Raw genomic sequence first — 21,216 nt, 5'->3', positions numbered from 1 at the left:
AAGGAACCACGAGGTGGGTGCCTGGTGGAAGGGTAGACAGGTAGATAGGTAGACAGTCATGCACTAAGACGGGAACTCCAGACTCTCCTGGGCATGGGAGATTAGGACAAAGCTGAAAGAGCAGTCCTCAAGGTGAGAAGAGAGAAGGGCACATCTACCCAATGGCCCCTGTGAGCCATTCTGGTTCTGTGGGAACCAGAAGCAGCTGCTGGACAGTAGACAACTTGTCAGCAATGGTCTTGCCAGACTGCTTAGACACCACTGTCCCATGACTTGAGATTTTGAACAGTGGGACAAAGAACAAAGAGGGAGTAACTGAACTTTTTCCTGACATTCAGGCAGGTTTGTTTTCTCTGAGAAAAATAATGTCCCTGACCTTTGTGAGACTTCATGACCATTATTTTCTTGAAAGTTATTCTCCACCTTTAAAATTCATCAACAGCTTGCTACCGTCCTTAGGAAGGAAGCCAAATTCAACTCTGTTGTCTAGCTCTGTCACAGAATTCTGCTTCAGTCACACTAGGTTTCTTTTAGTTCCTGCACTGGGCCCTCCTTTCTCAGAGCCTTTGCAAAAGCTGTTCCTTCTGTTACGAACATTCTTCATCCCCTGTCCTGGCCAACATCCCTCAAACACAGTTTAAAGGTCAGTCCTCCTGGGAGTCTTCCCAGACTAGTTTCGGTGCTTCTGTCAAATGTTATCTTAGCATCTTGTTCTTCTACCAACATAGCACTCATCATACTGTATTGTAGCTTTAAAACTTGTCAAGTAAGTCAGACATACAGAGAAGTATAAAAAATAATAGAGAGAGCACCCATATATGCCTGTCACCTTAGTTAAGCAAGGGAACATTGCCAGCTGAAGCCCATCGTGATAACATTTTGCTCTCTCCCTACTCCCAACCATTACTTGAATTTAGTGTTTATCTTTCCATATGTCTCTATACTTTTATTACTTAGGCAAATAATCTAAAGAACACATAGTACTTTTTTCTTGGCTTTACACTTTACATATAAATTATTACAAAGGTATTTCTGCAACTCGCATTTACTCCTCAGCCTTATTTTTGTGATTCAACCATGTTGATACTTGTAACTCTAGGTCATTTCTACAGCTGTATATATTATACAATTTGCCCGTTTTCTCCTCTGATTGACATTTATTTATTTAAAAAAAAACTTTGTGCTTTAAATTTATTTTAACGTTTATTCATTCTTGGGAGACAGAGAGCAAGCTCAGGAAGGGGAGAGAAAGAGAGAGACACAGAATCTGAAGCAGGCACCGGGGCTCTGAGCTGTCAGCACAGAGCCTGATGTGGAGCTGGAACTCACAAACTGTGAGATCATGACCTGAGCTGAGGTCGGATGCTTAACCGACTGAGCCACCCAGGTCCCCCCCCCACCCCCCCGCCCCCATGGTTAGACATTTAGAGTGTTTATAGATTTTTGCAATTTCAAACCACTCTGCTACAAGCATTATTGTACCTGTCCCCTCATATGAACGACAGTTTCTCCGGACATATTGCTAGGAGTGCAACTGCGGAGTCATAGTACCTGCGAGCCTCTTTGTATCAGAGACTCTTCAAAGTGGTGGTACCACATAGTGGCTTCGAAAGCGCATCTCTCTGCACGGTGAACGCCTTGGGGTCTGGGACTCCGCCTGTCTTACTCACCATGGCATTTCCAGAACTGTGAGCAGCGGACACTAACAGCCGTTTGTGTGGTGAATGACTGGACCCAGAAACTGAGCAGAATGTTGCTCAGGGGGGTGGCCAGAGACTGGGGAGCAATGGCTCGAAGCCTGCAGGAGGTCTCTCCCCCCGCAACAAAGAACACTGCGCGAAGGGTGCGAATGTGGACTCCTCGGTGAGCGCGTCCCCCAGCCCCCGCAGCGACCGGCCCCGCCCCCCGCAGCGACCGGCCCCGCCCCAAGCCGGGACAGGCCCTCGGTCCCTCCCGCGCGGCCCGTCCCGCCCCCAGCTCCGGCTTTGCCCCCGCCCCCGCGGGTGACTCAGGCGGTGACGGCAGCCGGGAAGGAGGCGATGACGGGCGCGCGGCCGTGCGCCGCGGAGGAGCGCAGGTCCCGGGAGCGCGGCAGCTGCGGAGGAGCGGCGGCCGAGGCGGCGGCGGGCGGCATGGACGGGGCGCGGGGCGCTGGCCGGGCGCTGGCCGCGCTGCTTCTGGCCGCGTCGGTGCTGAGCGCCGCGCTGCTGGCCCCCGGAGGCTCCCCGGAGCACGGTGCCGAGGCCGCCCCGCCGCGAGGTGAGTGCGCGCCGCGGCTGCGGCCCGGCCGGCTCGGCGGACCACGCGCCGCTGCGCCCCCTCCCGCCGCTGGTTCCGCGGGGGGCGCGCCGCATGCGAGCGCTTGGAAAAAGCAAGTCTCCGGAACTAGTTGTTTCCTCTGCGTTGTAGTGAGCGTCCCCGGACCAGGATTCTCTCGGTGTAACCGTGTTTGGCCGTTGTCGCATGCACCGCGCGGGGCGGCGTCGCGGGCCCAGGGGAGTAGTGCAGTGTGTGTGTGTGTGTGTGTGTGTGTGTGTGTGTGTGTGTGTTGGGGGCCCACCCGGAGTAGTGCAGTGTGTGTGTGTGTGTGTGTGTGTGTGTGTGTGTGTGTGTTGGGGGCCCACCCGGAGTAGTGCAGTGTGTGTGTGTGTGTGTGTGTGTGTGTGTGTGTGTGTGTTGGGGGCCCACCCGGAGTAGTGCAGTGTGTGTGTGTGTGTGTGTGTGTGTGTGTGTGTGTGTGTGTGTTGGGGGCCCACCCGGAGTAGTGCAGTGTGTGTGTGTGTGTGTGTGTGTGTGTGTGTGTGTGTGTGTGTTGGTGGGGGGCCCACCCGGAAGGGAAAGACGCGGGAGCGCTGCAGGCCGCGGGGAGAGCCGCGGAGCTGACCAGCCCTGCGCTCCCCGAGGCTGCGGGGCGCCGAGGTCTCCGGGCGATTTTTGTCTAAATAGTAAAATGTCTGTGATTGGGAGACCTGTTACTCCCCAAATGCAAAGCTAAATAAGAGATGCACTGGCCAAGAAGCTGGTGTATCCGGCATTCAGTCCTCATCTAGCCTATGGTTTGCAGGGACTTCTGCGCAAATGAAGTCCGTTCCCCGAAGAGGACGGAGAACTTGGCGGGTGGCGTCCTGCGCGGTGGGATGGCAGGAGCGCGGGCCGCTGCCCTGCCAGGCCGCTGGAATTGCGGGGCACCAGAGCACGGCAGCCACAGTCCGCAGCCGGATGGCGAAAAGCCTCCCGCCGTGCTGGGATTAAACTCCCGAGTAAATGTCCGACATAGAGTAAAAACTCATAGCGGCGCGGGGAGGGTGTTGACTGCCGGAGCTGGTTGTCCAAACTCGAAGCCAATCTCGAGGGCCCTTAGGGAGATTTTACAGCTACGGGGATGCCAGGGACAGTTGATGTCTCGGTTTGCAGGAGCCCTGCGGTTTTGCTGGGAAGCCGCGGAACCAGGTCTTTGGCCTGGGAGGGGCTGGACGGGGTATTTTGCTGGGGGTGATTTTACTGTGTGGCTGGGAGTAGAAGCATCAGCTCCTCTAGTGTTTTCCTAATTTGCCTGGTCTGGGGGGGGGGGGAGGATGGTGAAAAATAAAGTCCACGGCTTCCCCTAGACCCCCTGAAAGGAGAATCCCAGGGCCCCAGAAGATGATGGTCCCCAGCCCCTCCCCAGGGGATTCAGGGATTGTGGGGAGCAGTCAACTGCAGCAAACACTATTTGGTCAGGGTTTGGGGAAAGGTCTGCCTGTAACCTGCCTGTCTTCCCCTCATCCCACCCCCTTTTCTGTATCCGAATAGGGGGGTCTTGGTGTCAGTGTGTGTAGTTCAGACTATCTTTCCTCCCCAATCAGAATCTTGTAGGACAAAGACAGAATGCATTTTGGAAAAGCATTTTAGCTGATTACATTTTGTATTACTGCTTCCCCCATCCCTGACCTCAAGTCTCGGTACTCCCCTTCTTTGATAATGGAGGAGAGGGACCCTTAGAGATTACATAATCAGTCCATTCATAAGTTGTCAGGGAAAGATCCTTTGCAAGGCTTTTTCTTTGTGCTTTAGCACCAGTTAATAACCATAATTATTTTAGGAAAAACGTGGTTTGTAAATAGTAACTCTGTAGTGAGGGAGAACATATGAATATTCTTTTTTTTTTTAAGTTTATTTATTGATTTTGAGAGGGGAGAGGAGCAGAGAGAATCCCAAACAGGCTCTGCACTCTCAAAGCAGAGTTCCATGCAGGATCCAAAGTCACAAACGGTTAGATTGTGACCTGAGCTAAAGTCGGTCCAACTGACTAAACCACCCAGGGGCCCCACATATTAATATTCTTAGGTGATCCACTCCAGAACCTTCATGAAGCTGTGCTGAGAGGACAGCTAGGCTTTTAGTGCCACCTGGAGTCCAGGTTTGGGTTGGACAGCTTCCTACTAAGAACTCCATCTTCATATGATTTGAGGACTCAAGTTTACTTTGAAATAAATAAATAAATAAATAGAGTATGTCTTCAAAAATTTGCCCCGCAGGGGTGGCTTAGTCAGTTAAGCATCCAGCTTGGGCTCCGTTCATGATCTCGTGGTTTGTAGGTTTGGCCCCTGCATCCTGCTCTGCACTAACAGTGTGGACTGCTTGGGATTCTCTCTCTCCCTCTCTCTCTGCCCCTCCCCCACTCACACTTCTGCTCTCTCTCAAAATAAATAAATAAACTTAAAAAAAAAAAAGAATTCCTCCCCCCCCCACTTGAGCAGAGAGCTAGAACCATAAATTAAATATTTAGAGGGGCGCCTGGGTGGCGCAGTCGGTTAAGCGTCCGACTTCAGCCAGGTCACGATCTCGCGGTCCGTGAGTTCGAGCCCCGCGTCAGGCTCTGGGCTGATGGCTCAGAGCCTGGAGCCTGTTTCCGATTCTGTGTCTCCCTCTCTCTCTGCCTCTCTCTGCCCCTCCCCCGTTCATGCTCTGTCTCTCTCTGTCCCAAAAATAAATAAACGTTGAAAAAAAAAAAAAAATTTAAAAAAAAAAAAAAAAAATAAAATAAATATTTAGAAACAAAAGTCTCCTATACAAACAGCACAGTTACTTGGGTACCTATTGAAGGATGACTTTATGTCCTCACCAAGACATTGTGGACAGGAGAGGAGGAGAGAATTGTTCTTTTGTATATAAAGCTTCTTATGTGTTGTCCTGGTATTTCTAAGGTCAGCAGTATCACAAGTTGGCAGCTTTTTCTTGAAACTGAGCATTTAAATTCAATTTAGATGTCATATTGGATGGTTTGGGTGTTGCATCCTTATGATGACAATTAAGAACAGTCAGAGTCTGAAATTCATATGGAAAATTGAAGCATAAAACAAGAACCTTACTCTATCCCCTACTAAGGACTCATAGGAAACTGAATAAAAGCATTAGTTATTCCAACTATGAAGGGATGATGATATGTAAAACAATTATAAAGGAAAAGGTCAGTGGATAGTGACTATAAATTTGAAAATGAAAACTATCAAAATTGAACCAGGGAAGCTAAAGAGAAGTATTTGAAAACATGGTATGATGTGTATGTATGACAGGTATGACAGAGGATTTAATATCTGTGCTATGTAAAGAAATGATACAAATCCCAAGAAGAGTGCCAAGATGGAAGGGGTGTTAAATAATAAAACCCACCTGAGTAAATATAAAGAGCAAATTGTCTTTATTTAATAATTCATGACTGGGAGGGGGGATGGGCTAAATGGGTAAGGGACATTAAGGAATCTACTCCTGAAATCATTGTTGCATTATGTGATAACTAATTTGAATGTGAATTTAAATAAATGAATAAATACATAATTCATGGTATCCTGTCTAACAAATAGAAAGGAGCTCCCTCAAGCTGCAGGAAAGGAAAGGTTTTTAAAGGGAGAGAGAGAGAGGAAAAAAGGAAATCATTAGCAAAGAATGCATGTTAGGCCAGGATGCTCTCCCAGGGGTAATGCAAAGGGACCCTCAGTGGATTGATTACCCTTGGGTGCTGACCAGGAAATTCCAAGTTGCCTGCCTAAAGGTCACTTTTCTGGGAGAGGGTGAAGCTGCAGGTAGTTCAGGTATTAAGTCTTGGTGGGGTGTAGCATAAGTGACTCCATTTTGGGCTTGCTATCTCTTTTCTAACAATTTTCACTGTTTGATCAGACTCTCAGCTTAACTAAGAGATGTGATCAAAGCATAAGGCGCTAATGCCACGCTCAGCTCTGCAGTTCTTGCAGCTTTTTATGAAGTTTTGTTGCTACTTTTGGTGGTATCCATAGGTCATGACTGATTTTTTGTTTTTGTTTTAATTTCTGTGATATTCATAGGCCACATCTTCAAGGTTTACAATCTTTAAGTTGGTCATTCTCTTCACTCCTTTTCTGATGTTCTTATATTAAGGAGATCATTTTGTTGCTGCTTAGTGGCTGCAAGCATGTATTGAGAGCTTTTAAGAGTATATAATGTGCCAGGGAAATTACTAAGATTATTATAAGCAGGGTAATTCTCAATGTCTGGAGTGCAGTTCAGACCCAAACCAGTTGAAAGCAAAATCAAATAAGTCAGAGAAAGACCCTGTTGAAGGAGTCACCTTTGTAAGCCAAGTCGCTTGCTCAGTGATCTTATGTAATTGAGTTTCAACTTCCCCAAAAGTATTAATTCAGGTGCAGTAGGTGGTTTTGGCCACAGTACAGACAACTCTTTTCTTGGCTAAAATATAACTAAGAGCTATCCTATTATCAAGTACAACTTTGGCCAAAGAGGCTAAGGATCTTTATTGGGCAGCTATTGTTTTGGCAATAAATTCTGCACAAACCTTAACCATTAAGGAGAGGCTTCTGATCATATTCTCGTTTACACTTACTCCTACCCAGGGAAGTATGACCCTGCCAAAGGAAGTGAGTGTGAGTCATGAATGCCTCCTGGTAATTCCTTTCTAACTTGACAATGTAAATCCAGGGGTGTGGACCATTGAGGTGTGGTAGTTCATTTGTGGTAAGTTCAGTAAGCTAAACTAAGAGTCGTTGACCAGCTTTGTAGGCATTCATAATGATAACCACAACGGACGAAGACAAACTCTGTTGGGGCACATATCACTTCCCACTATGGTGGCGCTGTTAATGGGTTCATTCACAGGGATTGTTTGTATGTGCCTGTTCAAGTCGAAGAGTCAACTAGGTTTCCTCCTTAGCCTAAAATATAAAGTTATTCTCAATTCTTAGAGTTACTCACCTTAGCAATGGCCTGGGAGATACAGATAATGGCATTCTTTCCAGGCCAGTGCCAGAGTAAAAGACAGTAAAGGGAAGACGAGAGGGTTTCATGTTTAGTTAAAGTATGAAGTCTTGATCTGGCATCTTGGGAGGAAGCAGTCTGCTTTGATGTCTGCTCCTTCTCTTTCTGTTCAATTTGATTTGGAGGTCTCCAGTGCTTGAGAAGGACCATGTGTCAGGTGGAGCCTACTTCCTCAGTGAGATGTGTATCTAAGGTCTAAGCCCCTGCAGTCTGGCTGCCATCTGGGTGGTGAGGAGGACCTGGTGTAGTCCCTTCCAAGGAGGCTCAAGGGCAGTCTTTTTTCTTGGTGATTCCAAATCAGAAGGGTGAGGGAAAATTGCAAACATTAGTTTGGAGGGTTGAGCCAAATTATTGAGGAAACTAGAAGAATTCAGGATCTAGTCCACTTTATAACAGAACCTCAAAGACAATTAACAGAATTAAACTCTAATATAGACAAAGGTGTAAACATAATTTCTTCTCTCTACAATTACCTTATTTATTTATTTATTTATATTTTATTTTATTTTTTATTTTAACTTGCTTTATTTTTTATATATTTTTAAATTTACATCCAAATTAGTTAGCATATAGTGCAACAATCATTTCAGGAGTAGATTCCTTAGTGCTCCTGTCCCATTTAGCCCATCCCCCCTCCCACAACCCCTCCAGTGACCCTCAGTTTGTTCTCCATATTTATGCATCTCTTATGTTTTGTCCCCCTCCCTGTTTTTATATTATTTTTGTTTCCCTTCCCTTATGTTCATCTGTTTTGTCTCTTAAAGTCCTCATATGAGTGAAGTCATATGATCTTTGTCTTTCTCTAATTTCACTTAGCATAATGCCCTCCAGTTCCATCCACGTAGTTGCAAATGGCAAGATTTCATTCTTTTTGATTGCTGAGTAATACTCCATTGTATATATATATACCACATCTTTATCCATTCATCCATAGTTGGACATTTGGGCTCTTTCCATACTTTGGCTATTGTTGACACTGCTGCTGTAAACATGGGGGTGCATGTGTCCCTTCGAAACAGCACACCTGTATCCCTTGGATAAATGCCTAGTAGTGCAATTGCTGGGTCGTAGGGCACTTCTATTTGTTTTTTGAGGAACCTCCATACTGTTTTCCAGAGTGGCTGCACCAGCTTGCATTCCCACCAACAATGCAAAAGAGATCCTCTTTCTCTGTATCCTTGCCAACATCTGTTGTTGCCTGAGTTGTTAATGTTAGGCATTCTGACAGGTGTAAGGTGGTATCTCATTGTGGTTTTTTATTTGTATTTCCCTGACGATGAGTGATGTTGAGCATTTTTTCATGTGTCAGTTGCCCATCTGGATGTCTTCTTTGGAGAAGTGTCTATTCATGTCTTTTGCCCATTTCTTCACTGGATTCTTTGTTTTTTGGGTATTGAGTTTGATAAGTTCTTTATAGATACTGGATACTAAGCCTTTATCTGATATGTCACTTGCAAATATCTTCTCCCATTCTGTCAGTTGCCTTTTAGTTTTGCTCATTGTTTCTTTCACTGTGCAGAAGCTTTTTATTTTGATTAGGTCCCAATAGTTCATGTTTGCTTTTGTTTCCCTTGCCTCCAGAGAGACACGTGTTGAGGAAGAAGTTGCTGCGGCCGAGGTCAAAGAGGTTTTTGCCTGCTTTCTCCTTGAGGATTTTGATGGCTTCCTGTCTTAAATTGAGGTCTTTCATCCATTTTGAGTTTATTTTTGTGTATGGTGTAAGAAAGTGGTCCAGATTCATTTTTCTGCATGTCGCTGTCCAGTTTTCCCAGCACTACTTGCTGAAGAGACTGTCTTGATTCCATTGGATATTCTTTCCTGCTTTGTCAAAGATTAGTTGGCCATATGTTTGTGGGTCCATTTCTGGGTGCTCTATTCTGTTCCACTGATCTGAGTGTCTGTTCTTGTGCCAACCCTCATTTTTTATAATAAAACTAATTTGTTTGCATTAAACTTTGCCTGATTATTTTCTTTCTTTTTTTAGTTTTAAAAATTTTTTTTTTTATTTTTGAGAGAGTGAGACAGAGCATGAGCAGGGGAGAGGCAGAGAGAGACGGAGACACAGAATCTGAAGCAGGCTCCAGGTTCTGAGCTGTTAGCACAGGGCCTGATGACAGGGCTTGAACTCACGAACTGTAAGATCATGACCTGAGCCGAAGTCAGATGCTTAACGGACTTGAGCCACCCAGGCACACCACTTGATTATTTTCTTAAGTGCAGCAAGATAATTGACCATATAGGGGCACTTAGGTGGCTCAGTCAGGTAAGCATCTGACTCTTGGTTTTGGCTCAGGTCATGATTTTGAGGCTTACGAGTTTGAGCCCACTGTCTGGCTCTGTGCTGACAGTGTAGAGCCTGCTTGGGATTCTCTCTCTCTGCCTTTTCAGCCCCTCTCCTGCTCTCTCTCTCAAATATAAATAAATAAACTTTAAAAAAAAGTTAGATATAGCATTTTTTCTTTTTTTTAAAAAATATTTATTTAGGTAAGCTCTATGCCCAGTGTGGGGCTTGAACTCATGACCCTGAGATCTAGAGTTGCATGCTCTACCAACTGAGGCAGCCAGGTGCCCTCCCCTCTTAAAAAATTTTTTTTTTGGACCATATAAGCTCTTTTTAAAAATATTTTTTTAATGTTTATTTTTGAGGTGGGGGAGGGGCAGTGAGAGGGGGACAGAGGATCCGAGGTGGGCTCTGGGCCTATAGCAGACAGCCTGATGTGGGGCTTGAACTCATGAACCACAAGATCATTACCTGAATGGAAGTCCAACACTTAACTGACTTAGACACCCAGGCGCCCTCATATAAGCTCTTTTTATTACTACTTTGCTGGAACCTTGTAAGCAAGGTTAGGGCAACTTTTCCAAGAGGCTTTATTGGCTCTGCAAAGTCAGCCTTAGTTCTTTAAAGCTACTTGGTCATATCTAAGTCTATGCATATCTCTTTCAAATATGACATGTTGGTCAAAGCTTTAATTACATGGCCAGTATTTCCAATGGTATCTGGTTATAAGGATTAGACTCTTGTTGAATCTATGTAAATAACTAACTATATTGCCATGAAAAGAATACTCAAGAACTTTCCAATTCTGGAGGAATCAGGTAGGGAGAAAAAGTCAGTGTTTCATCTTTGTTCACAAAGGTATATCTTATCAAATTATTGATACTTTAAGAGAAAAAAGAAAAAGGTTTCCTAAAATCTGGAAAAGCAAAATGTTAGAAAACCAGCAGCTTTAAACAAGATGTCATAAAAATTAAAATATCCTCCTTGGTGCATTCAGTCCTATGTTATTCTTTTTTGCTTGAATACTGTTTTTCCACTAATTCTGGAAATTCTTACCCAGTTCAGTTGCATGACCTGAAAGTTATTAGAAACCTGTATTTTACAGCACTTGTCAGATTCTTTTCCATGAATTTCTCTGAAAATGAAACACATTTGCAGGAAGCTTTTGTAGAAGCATTTCAATAAAACAGTAACTCTGTAAATGACAAAAGATTTTAAAATGTCTATTGTTAGAGAGCTGATGAAAGTTCATTACAATGGAATTGACAAGGAAATTCGGTTATTTTTGTGAATACATTTTAAGATAGTAACTAGAATTACAAATGTTAACTTATATCAATACCTATTAGATCTTCAGGAATTTCATACAGTTTTTGGAACACTTATATTAATAACATATGCACACAAATATAATCTAAGAAGACTTAACATCACCTGTTTGACAATACCTCCCATGTAATTTAACATACCAGATAAGCCTATTTAGTTCACATCTTCCCTTTTATAAAGAGAAAACAAATCCTTTGAGATGTTCCAGGGACCATCTGGAAAACCCAAAGTGGGTTCAAGGTCAAAAAGACTTCATTTAGAATCTGATTTTGTGGAAGTTTGTTAAAAATATCAAAAGGTTTAGGGGTGCCTGGGTGGCTCAGTCAGTTAAGCATCCAACTTCAGCTCAGGTCATGATCTAGTGATTCATGAGTTCCAGCCCCACATTGGGCTCTGTGCTCATACCTCAGAGCCTGGGGCCTGTTTCTGATTCTGTGTACCTCCCCCCCCCCCCCACCGCCCTTCCCCCACTTGCACTCTGTCTCTCAAAAATAAATAAACATTAAAAAATTTTTTTTTGTTTAAATATCAAAAGGCTTGGGGACACCTGTGTGGCTCAGTTGGTTAAGTGTCTGACTCTTGATTTCAGCTCAGGTCATGATCTCACCGTTTGTGAGTTCAAGCCTTGCATTGGGCTCTGCACTGACAGTGTGGATCCTGCTTGGGATTCTCCTTCTCTCTCTCTCTCTCTCTCTCTCTCTCTCTCTCTGCTCCTTCCCAACTCATGCACTTTGTCTCTCTCTCTGTCTCTCTCACTCAAAGTAAATAAATAAACTTAAAAAAATATCAGAAGTTTTAGATATGTCATCAACTGACGGAGGAGTTTCTTAGAGCCAGATCAATAGCTAAGAGGGATGTGCAGTGATGGGGTTGGGGTTGTGTGGTGTTTTCATGGTGCACCTCATTGTGCAGAATTTTTCTTGTGGTTGGTGGGTGATGTAGTGTCAACCTAACTGGTTCTGTGACCAGCTCATCCTAACACAGGTGTCTTTGGGCTAAGTGCTAAGTGTTCTAACAGCTCTTAAATGCTTGACTTGTGCTCACCAATTTTTGTGACTCTTTTGGCCTGCAAGATTCCCATTAGCAATTAATCTTTATGTCATGTACATATTAACAGAAAGCAGTAGTATCTGAGGAACTGAAAGTGGACATCAGCATAACCAAAGATCTGGGGACTGGGGAAAGTGTCCGACCTCAAAGAATGGGGACCGCGGACTGATTCTAAACAAATGGAGAACTGCAGCTGTGGCTGAGTCTGAAAACAGAACCAAAACCTGGGGAGTGGAAGTTTCTGCGAAATGGCTAATACAAGGCCCTGTGTTTTACTAGCAGCAGTCCCCGAGGATCCTCGAGCTGGGGAAAGGGTTGAATGAGCAAACCCCAACAAATGGGGATTACAGGCTGGGGGCTCCCCATGGTGGGGAACTGTGGGTAGTGGTGCACAGTTACTGCTGTTAACTGTGCACCACTGCCCACAGTTCCCACATAGATCGTGGGCTAGGATTAAGGGCTGGGGTTTTCCACTCAAAAACCCTGGAATTGCGGACTGAGGAGCCAATTAGATTGAGAGCTTGATGCAGAGAGCGGAGCACAGAACCAAAAGAGAAGTTACCCATGGCTCTTGGACATGGTGAGGAAGAACGTGAGTTCAGAGTGTATGTGGGGTACCATGCTCGTGTTTCTCAGTTTCCTCGAAGCTGTCGAAGTCTCCTTCAGTCCCCACTGCCACGAAATCTGTTAAATAACAGAAATTCAACTGAGTAAATTTCAATATCATCTAGCAAATAATGTAGAAAGGAACTTCACTGAGCTGCAGAAAAGGAAAGTTTTTAAAGGTGGAGAGGGAGAGGAAAAAGGAAATCATTCATAAATGAATTGTTTTAGGCCAGGTCACCTTCCTAAGGGCAACAGAAGGGGTCTATCAGCAGATTACCTCCTGGTGCTGACTGGGAAGTTCCAGATTGCCTGGTTGAAAGTCCCATTTCTGGCAGAAGCTGAAGCTGCAGTTAGGTTAGGTTAGATATGTCTTGGTGGGGTTTAGCATGAGTGACTCCATCTTGGGCCTGCTATCTCCTTTCTAATGTGGGTTAAGTGGTTAAATAAATGAACATTCCAACAATTCACGTGAAAGGAAAGTACATAAACATTTGGAAAACATTTCAGAGTTGTTAATCGTTATTTCAAAACTATTTTTAAAATAATAAAAAAATTAGATTTTCTATACATCAGGCTAAAAAGTGAGGGAAAAAATTAAAAGGCTAAAAATCCCTGGCCCAGCTTCGAGGGAACAGATATGTTTACTCTCAGGAGACTGGTAACAGAGGTCAGGTGCTGGTCAGACTGAAGCTGAAGTCCTGGTGGCTGGTGGGTGTCTTTGGGCAAGTTGCTTGACCTCTGCAGGCCTCAGATTCCTCATCCAGAAAATGGAGACCTCAAAAGCTGTTCACAGGGCTGTTGGGGCCTGGCATACATTGAGTGTGTAGTTATTTGTATCACCTGGGAGCCCACGGTCACCACAGTTGTCATTATAAATCACAACTAGAGGATCCTGGGAAGATGGTGGCGTAGGAGGACGCTGGGCTCACCGCGCGTCCTGCTGATTACTTAGATTCCACCTACACCTGCCTAAATAACCCAGAAAATCGTCAGAAGACTAGCAGACCGGAGTCTCTGGAGCCAAGTGCAGACGAGAGGCCCACGGAAGAGGGTAGGAAGGGCGGCGAGGTGGTGCGCGCTCCACGGACTGGCGGGAGGGAGCCGGGGCAGAGGGGCGGCCCACCGGCCAAGCAGAGCCCCCGAGTCTGGCTTGCAAAAGCGGAGGGGCCAGGCGGAGTGTGTTCTGACAGCAAGCTGGACTTGACACCTGGAAGGTTATAAGGTAATAGCGCTGCTCAGAGGGCTGGAGGACAACAGGAAGGAGAGTTGTTGAGACCCGGACGACAGAGCTCATCTTGGCGGGGAACAAAGGTGCTCGCTAGCGCCATCTCCCTCGCCCATCCCCCAGCCAAAATCCCAAAGGGAACCAGTTCCTGCCAGGGAACTTGCCTGCACCGCGAAACACCCAAAGCTGTGCTTCTGGAGATCCATCCCTCCGGCGGGTCTGACTCTCTCCCGGGGCCACAGGGCCCCTCCCGAAGCGGATCTCCGAAGCAAAAGTGAGCTGAGCCTGCCCCTCCTGCCCCTGTGCACCTTGCCAATCCACCCCAGCTAATACGCCAGATCCCCAGCACCACAAGCCTGGCAGTGTGCAAGTAGCCCAGACGGGCCATGCCACCCCACAGTGAATCCCGCCCCTAGGAGAGGAGAAGAGAAGGCACATACCAGTCTGACTGTGGCCCCAGCGGTGGGCTGGGGGCAGACATCAGGTCTGACTGCGGCCCCGCCGACCAACTCCAGTTATACACCACAGCACAGGGGAAGTGCCCTGCAGGTCCTCACCATTCCAGGGTCTATCCAAAATGACGAAACGGAAGAATTCCTTTCAGAAAAACGTCCAGGAAATAACAACAGCTAACGAACTGATCAAAAATGATTTAAACAATATAACAGAAAGTGAATTTAGAATAATCGTCATAAAATTAATCGCTGGGCTTGAAAACAGTATAAAGGACAGCAGAGAATCTCTTGTTACAGAGATCAAGGGACTAAGGAACAGCCAGGAGGAGCTAAAAAATGCTATCAATGAGTTGCAAAATAAAATGGAGACAACTACGGCTCGGATTGAAGAAGCAGAGGAGAGAATAGGTGAACTAGAAGATAAAATTATGGAAAAAGAAGAAGCTGAGAAAAAGAGAGATAAAAAAATCCAGGAGTATGAGGGGAAAATTAGAGAACTAAGTGATGCACTAAAGAGAAATAATCTACACATAATTGGTATTCCAGAGGAGGAAGAGAGAGGGAAAGGTGCTGAAGGTGTACTTGAAGAAATAATAGCTGAGAACTTCCCTGATCTGGGGAAGGAAAAAGGCATTGAAATCCAAGAGGCACAGAGAACTCCCTTCAGACGTAACTTGAATCAATCTTCTGCAGACATATCATAGTGAAACTGGCAAAATACAAGGATAAAGAGAAAATTCTGAAAGCAGCTAGAGATAAACGTGCTCTAACATATAAAGGGAGACCTATAAGACTCGTGACCGATCTCTCTACTGAAACTTGGCAGGCCAGAAAGGAATAGCAGGAGATCTTCAATGTGATAAACAGAAAAAATATGCAGCCAAGAATCCTTTATCCAGCAAGTCTGTCATTTACAATAGAAGGAGAGATAAAGGTCTTCCCAAACAAACAAAAACTGAGGGAATTCGTCACCACTAAACCAGCCCTACAAGAGATCCTAAGGGGGATCCTGTGAGACAAGTACCAGAGACATCGCTATAAGCATGAAACTTATGGACATCACAATGACTCTAAACCCATATCTTTCTATAATAACACTGAATGTAAATGGACTAAATGCATCAACCAAAAGACAGGGTATCAGAATGGATAAAAAAAACAAGACCCATCTATTTGCTGTCTACAAGAGACTCATTTTAGACCTGAGGACACCTTCAGCTTGAGAGTGAGGGGATGGAGAACTATTTATCATGCCACTGGAAGTCAAAAGAAAGCTGGAGTAGCCATACTTAAATCAGACAAACTAGACTTTAATTTTTTTTTTAACGTTTATTTATTTTTGAGACAGAGAGAGAGACACAGCATGAACGGGGGAGGGGCAGAGGGAGAGGGAGACACAGAATCAGAAGCAGGCTCCAGGCTCTGAGCCATCAGCCCAGAGCCCGACGCGGGGCTCGAACTCGCAGACGGCGAGATCGTGACCTGAGCTGAAGTCGGACGCTTAACTGACTGAGCCACCCAGGCGCCCCAGACAAACTAGACTTTAAATTAAAGGCTGTAACAAGAGATGAAGAAGGGCATTATATAATAATCACAGGGTCTATCCATCAGGAAGAGCTAACAATTATAAATGTCTATGCGCCGAATACAGGAGCCCCCAAATATATAAAACAATTACTCACAAACGTAAGGAACCTTATTGATAAGAATGTGGTAATTGCAGGGGACTTTAACACTCTACTTACAGAAATGGATAGATCATCTAGACACACGGTCAATAAAGAAACAAGGGCCCTGAATGATACATTGGATCAGATGGACTTGATAGATATATTTAGAACTCTGCATCCCAAAGCAACAGAATATACTTTCTTCTCGAGTGCACATGGAACATTCTCCAAGATAGATCACATACTGGGTCACAAAACAGCCCTTCATAAGTATACAAGAATTGAAATCATAGCATGCATACTTTTAGACCACAATGCTATGAAGCTTGAAATCAACCACAGGAAAAAGTCTGGAAAACCTTCAAAAACATGGAGGTTAAAGAACACCCTACTAAAGACTGAATGGGTCAACCAGGCAATTAGAGAAGAAATTAAAAAATATATGGAAACAAATGAAAATGAAAGTACAACAATCCAAACGCTTTGGGATGCAGCGAAGGCAGTCCTGAGAGGAAAATACATTGCAATCCAGGCCTATCTCCAGAAACAAGAAAAATCCCAAATACAAAATCTAACAGCACACCTAAAGGAAATAGAAGCAGAACAGCAAAGACAGCCTAAATCCAGCAGAAGAGGAGAAATAATAAATACCAGAGCAGAAATAAACAATATAGAATCTAAAAAAACTGTAGAGCAGATCAACGAAACCAAGAGTTGGTTTTTTGAAAAAATAAACAAAATTGACAAACTTCTAGCCAGGCTTCTCAAAAAGAAAAGGGAGATGACCCAAACAGATAAAATCATGAATGAAAATGGAATTATTATAACCAATCCCTCAGAGATACAAGCAATTATCAGGGAATACTATGAAAAATTATATGCCAACAAACTGGACAACCTGGAAGAAATGGACAAATTCCTAAACACCCACACCCTTCCAAAACTCATTCAGGAGGAAATAGAAAGCTTGAACAGACCCATAACCAGTGAAGAAATTGAATCAGTCATCAAAAATCTCCCAAGAAATAAGAGTCCAGGACCAGATGGCTTCCCAGGGGAGTTCTACCAGACGTTTAAAGCAGAGATAATACCTATCCTTCTCAAGCTATTCCAAAAAATAGAAAGGGAAGGAAAACTTCCAGACTCATTTTATGAAGCCAGTATTACTTTGATTCCTAAACCAGACAGAGACCCAGTCAAAAAAGAGAACTACAGGCCAATATCCCTGATGAATATGGATGCAAAAATTCTCAATAAGATACTAGCAAATCGAATTCAACAGCATATAAAAAGAATTATTCACCATGATCAAGTGGGATTCATTCCTGGGATGCAGGGCTGGTTCAACATTCACAAATCAATCAACGTGATACATCACATTAATAAAAGAAAAGATAACCATATGATCCTGTCAATCGATGCAGAAAAGGCCTTTGACAAAATTCAGCAACGTTTCTTAATAAAAACCCTTGAGAAAGTCGGAATAGAAGGAACATACTTAAACATCATAAAAGCCATTTATGAAAAGCCCACAGCTAACATCATCCTCAATGGGGAAAAACTGAGAGCTTTTTCCCTGAGATCAGGAACACGACAGGGATGCCCACTCTTGCCGCTGTTGTTTAACATAGTGTTGGAAGTGCTAGCATCAGCAATCAGACAACAAAAGGAAATCAAAGGCATGAAAATTGGCAAAGATGAAGTTAAGCTTTCACTTTTTGCAGATGACATGATACTATACATGGAAAATCCGATAGCCTCCACCAGAAGTCTGCTAGAACTGATAACATGAATTTAGCAAAGTTGCAGGATATAAAATCAATGTACAGAAATCAGTTGCATTCTTATACGCTAATAATGAAGCAACAGAAAGACAAAGAAACTGATCCCATTCACAATTGCACCAAGAAGCATAAAATACCTAGGAATAAATCTAACCAAAGATGTACAAGATCTGTATGCTGAAAACTATAGAAAGCTTATGAAGGAAATTGAAGAAGATATAAAGAAATGGAAAAGCATTCCATGCTCATGGATTGGAAGAATAAATATTGTCAAAATGTCAATACTACCCAAAGCTATCTACACATTCAGTGTAATCGCAATCAAAATTGCACCAGCATTCTTCTCGAAACTAGAACAAGCAATCCTAAAATTCATATGGAACCACAAAAGGCCCCGAATAGCCAAAGTAATTTTGAAGAAGAAGACCAAAGCAGGAGGCATCACAATCCCAGACTTTAGCCTCTACTACAAAGTTGTTATCATCAAGACAGCATGGCATTGGCACAAAAACAGACACATAGACCAATGGAATAGAATAGAAACTCCAGAACTAGTCCCACAAACGTATGGCCAACTCATCTTTGACAAAACAGGAAAGAATATCCAATGGAAAAAAGACAGTCTCTTTAACAAATGGTGCTGGGAGCACTGGACAGCAACATGCAGAAGATTGAAACTAGACCACTTTCTCACACCATTCACAAAAATAAACTCAAATTGGATAAAGGACCTGAATGTGAGACAGGAAACCATCAAAACCCTAGAGGAGAAAGCAGGAAAAACCTCTATGACCTCAGCCACAGCAATTTCTTACTTGACACATTTCCAAAGGCAAGGGAATTAAAAGGAAAAATGAACTACTGGGACTTTATGAAGATAAAAAGCTTCTGCACAGCAAAGGAAACAACCAACAAAAGTAAAAGGCAACCAACAGAATGGGAAAAGATATTTGCAAATGACATATCGGACAAAGGGCTAGTATCCAAAATCTATAAAGAACTCACCAGACTCCACACCCGAAAAACAAATAACCCAGTGAAGAAATGGGCAGAAAACATGAATAGACACTTCTCTAAAGAAGACATCCGGATGGCCAACAGTCACATGAAAACATGTTCGGCGTCACTCCTTATCAGGGAAATACAAATCAAGACCACACTCAGGTATCACCTCACGCCAGTCAGAGTGGCCAAAATGAACAAATCAGGAGACTATAGATGCTGGAGAGGATGTGGAGAAACGGGAACCCTCTTGCACTGTTGGTGGGAATGCAAATTGGTGCAGCCACTCTGGAAAACAGTGTGGAGGTTCCTCAAAAAATTAAAAATAGACCTACCCTATGACCCAGCAATAGCACTGCTAGGACTTTACCCAAGGGGTACAGGAGTACTGATGCATAGAGGCACTTGTACCCCAATGTTTATAGCAGCACTCTCAACAATAGCCAAAGTATGGAAAGAGCCTAAATGTCCATCAACTGGTGAATGGATAACGAAGTTGTGGTTTATATACACAGTGGAGTACTACATGGCAATGAGAAAGAATGAAATATGGCCCTTTGTAGCAACGTGGATGGAATTGGAGAGTGTGATGCTAAGTGAAATAAGCCATACAGAGAAAGACAGATACCATATGGTTTCACTCTTATGTGGATCCTGGGAAACTTAACAGAAACCCATGGGGGAGGGGAAGGAAAAAAAAAAAGAGGTTAGAGTGGAAGAGAGCCAAAGCATAAGAGACTCTTAAAAACTGAGAACAAACTGAGGGTTGACGGGGGGTGGGAGTGAGGGGAGGGTGGGTCATGGGTATTGAGGAAGGTACCTTTTGGGATGAGCACTGGGTGTTGTATGGAAACCAATTTGACAATAAACTTCATATATTGAAAAAAAAATCACAACTAAAATGGAGAGGATTTTGGCAATGCAGAGCAAAAGCTATTTAAAAAGCTGTAAAATTTTGCTCCTGGAAGTTAGGGAATTATGTCGAAAGGAGAACAGGTTAATTTTGAGATGTATGTAGTATCATTTCTTACAACAGGAAAAAAGAGGAAATGGGAAGAAATCGGAAATGAAGTTAAATGAAAAAAGAAGAAACAACCAAAAAATATTCATATGTTCGTAACCCTAATGAAGCTCTGTGTTGGTTAGATGTGGCCTGGACATTGTAATTATCATGTGTTGAATACCTGCTTTGTTTCAGATTCTGTGGCAACACATTACATATATTATTAACTTTAGCCTTCCCAGCAGTACTGTGAAGGACATGCTGTTACAAGTGTGGTTTTTATCAAGAAATGTATGTATTTGGTTTTCATCTTGCACAGGGGCTTCTAAAACACTTGTAATTTCCTCAGTGGAGAGAGCTGCCAAAGTGTTCCTTGTTATGTTAATTAGGTGATCTTTGGCCTCTACTGAAGGGTGGGACTGGTGACCTGGAGAACCCACCCTGTGATTTGAATGTTGGAACTCTCAGTCACACAGCCAGCATCTGGGGAAGGGAGAGGGGCTGGAGGTTGAATCAGTCATAAACGACCAATGGTTTAATCAATTGCCTTGGTAATGAAGTCTCCATAGAAACTCAAAGGATGGGGTTCAGAGAGCTTCTGGGTTGGTGAACACTTGGAGATTTGGGGAGAGTGGTAGCCTGGGAGAGGACATGGGAGCTCCATACCCTTTCCCTATGTCTTGCCTTGTGCATCTCTGCCATCTGGCTGTTCCTCAGTTATACCCTCTTATAATACACCAGTAATCTAGTAGTAAAATGTTTCTCTGAGTTCTGTGAGCTGCTCTAGTAAATTAATCAAACGTGAGAAGGGGGTCTTGGGAACCTCCAATCCATAGCTGGTCGGTCTGAAGCACAGGTGGTACCTTGTGCTGGTGACTGACATCTGAAGGCAGAGTCAGTCTTGTGGGACTGAGCCCCTATCTGTGGCATCTGACACTGTCTCCAGGTACATAGTGTCAGAATTGAGTTGAATTGTAGGACACCCAGCTGGTGTCTGAGAATTGCTTGGTAGTGTGGGAACCTTCACCCAACAATGGAAATTGAGTGTAGAACCTTTGGACTCTTTTTTTTAAAAATTTTTTTTTCAACTTTTATTTATTTTTGGGACAGAGAGAAACAGAGCATGAATGGGGGAGGGGCAGAGAGAGAGGGAGACACAGAATCGGAAACAGGCTCCAGGCTCTGAGCCATCAGCCCAGAGCCTGACGCGGGGCTCGAACCCACGGACCGCGAGATCGTGACCTGGCTGAAGTCGGACGCTTAACCGACTGCGCCACCCAGGCGCCCCGAACCTTTGGACTCTTAATTTATTGATGAGGAAGCTGAGACAGGGTGTGATTCAAATTCCAGTTGGTCTAACTTGGAGTCCAGACACTTAACCCACCATGTTACACCCTTGGTCCCAAAACACTGCTTCCACTAGAAGACACTCTTCAGAAGGAAAGGACAGAAAAAGTGAGTATAACTTTCTTTAGTGTAGAGGGGGGACAACTTTCAATAGATTATTAAGAGTGATATATTGTG

General features: G+C 44.0%; 1 protein-coding gene across 3 annotated transcripts in view; it reads left to right on the top strand.

Moving 5' to 3' along the window:
- Positions 1 to 2,033: 2,033 nt before the first annotated feature.
- Positions 2,034 to 21,216, top strand: part of HGSNAT (heparan-alpha-glucosaminide N-acetyltransferase) — a 52,928-nt gene continuing 33,745 nt past the window's right edge. For all 3 annotated transcript variants that reach the window (XM_047857639.1, XM_047857638.1, XM_047857637.1), the window contains exon 1: positions 2,034 to 2,259. In XM_047857639.1, the coding sequence (XP_047713595.1) occupies positions 2,040 to 2,259 (220 nt within the window). In that variant the 5' untranslated portion in view covers positions 2,034 to 2,039. The remainder of the gene's footprint in view (positions 2,260 to 21,216) is intronic.

Source organism: Prionailurus viverrinus, chromosome B1 (assembly GCF_022837055.1).
Source record: "Prionailurus viverrinus isolate Anna chromosome B1, UM_Priviv_1.0, whole genome shotgun sequence".
Classification (NCBI taxonomy): Eukaryota; Metazoa; Chordata; class Mammalia; order Carnivora; family Felidae; genus Prionailurus; species Prionailurus viverrinus.
Note: the sequence above shows the minus strand (reverse complement) of the source record. Positions and strands in the feature narration are given on the sequence as shown.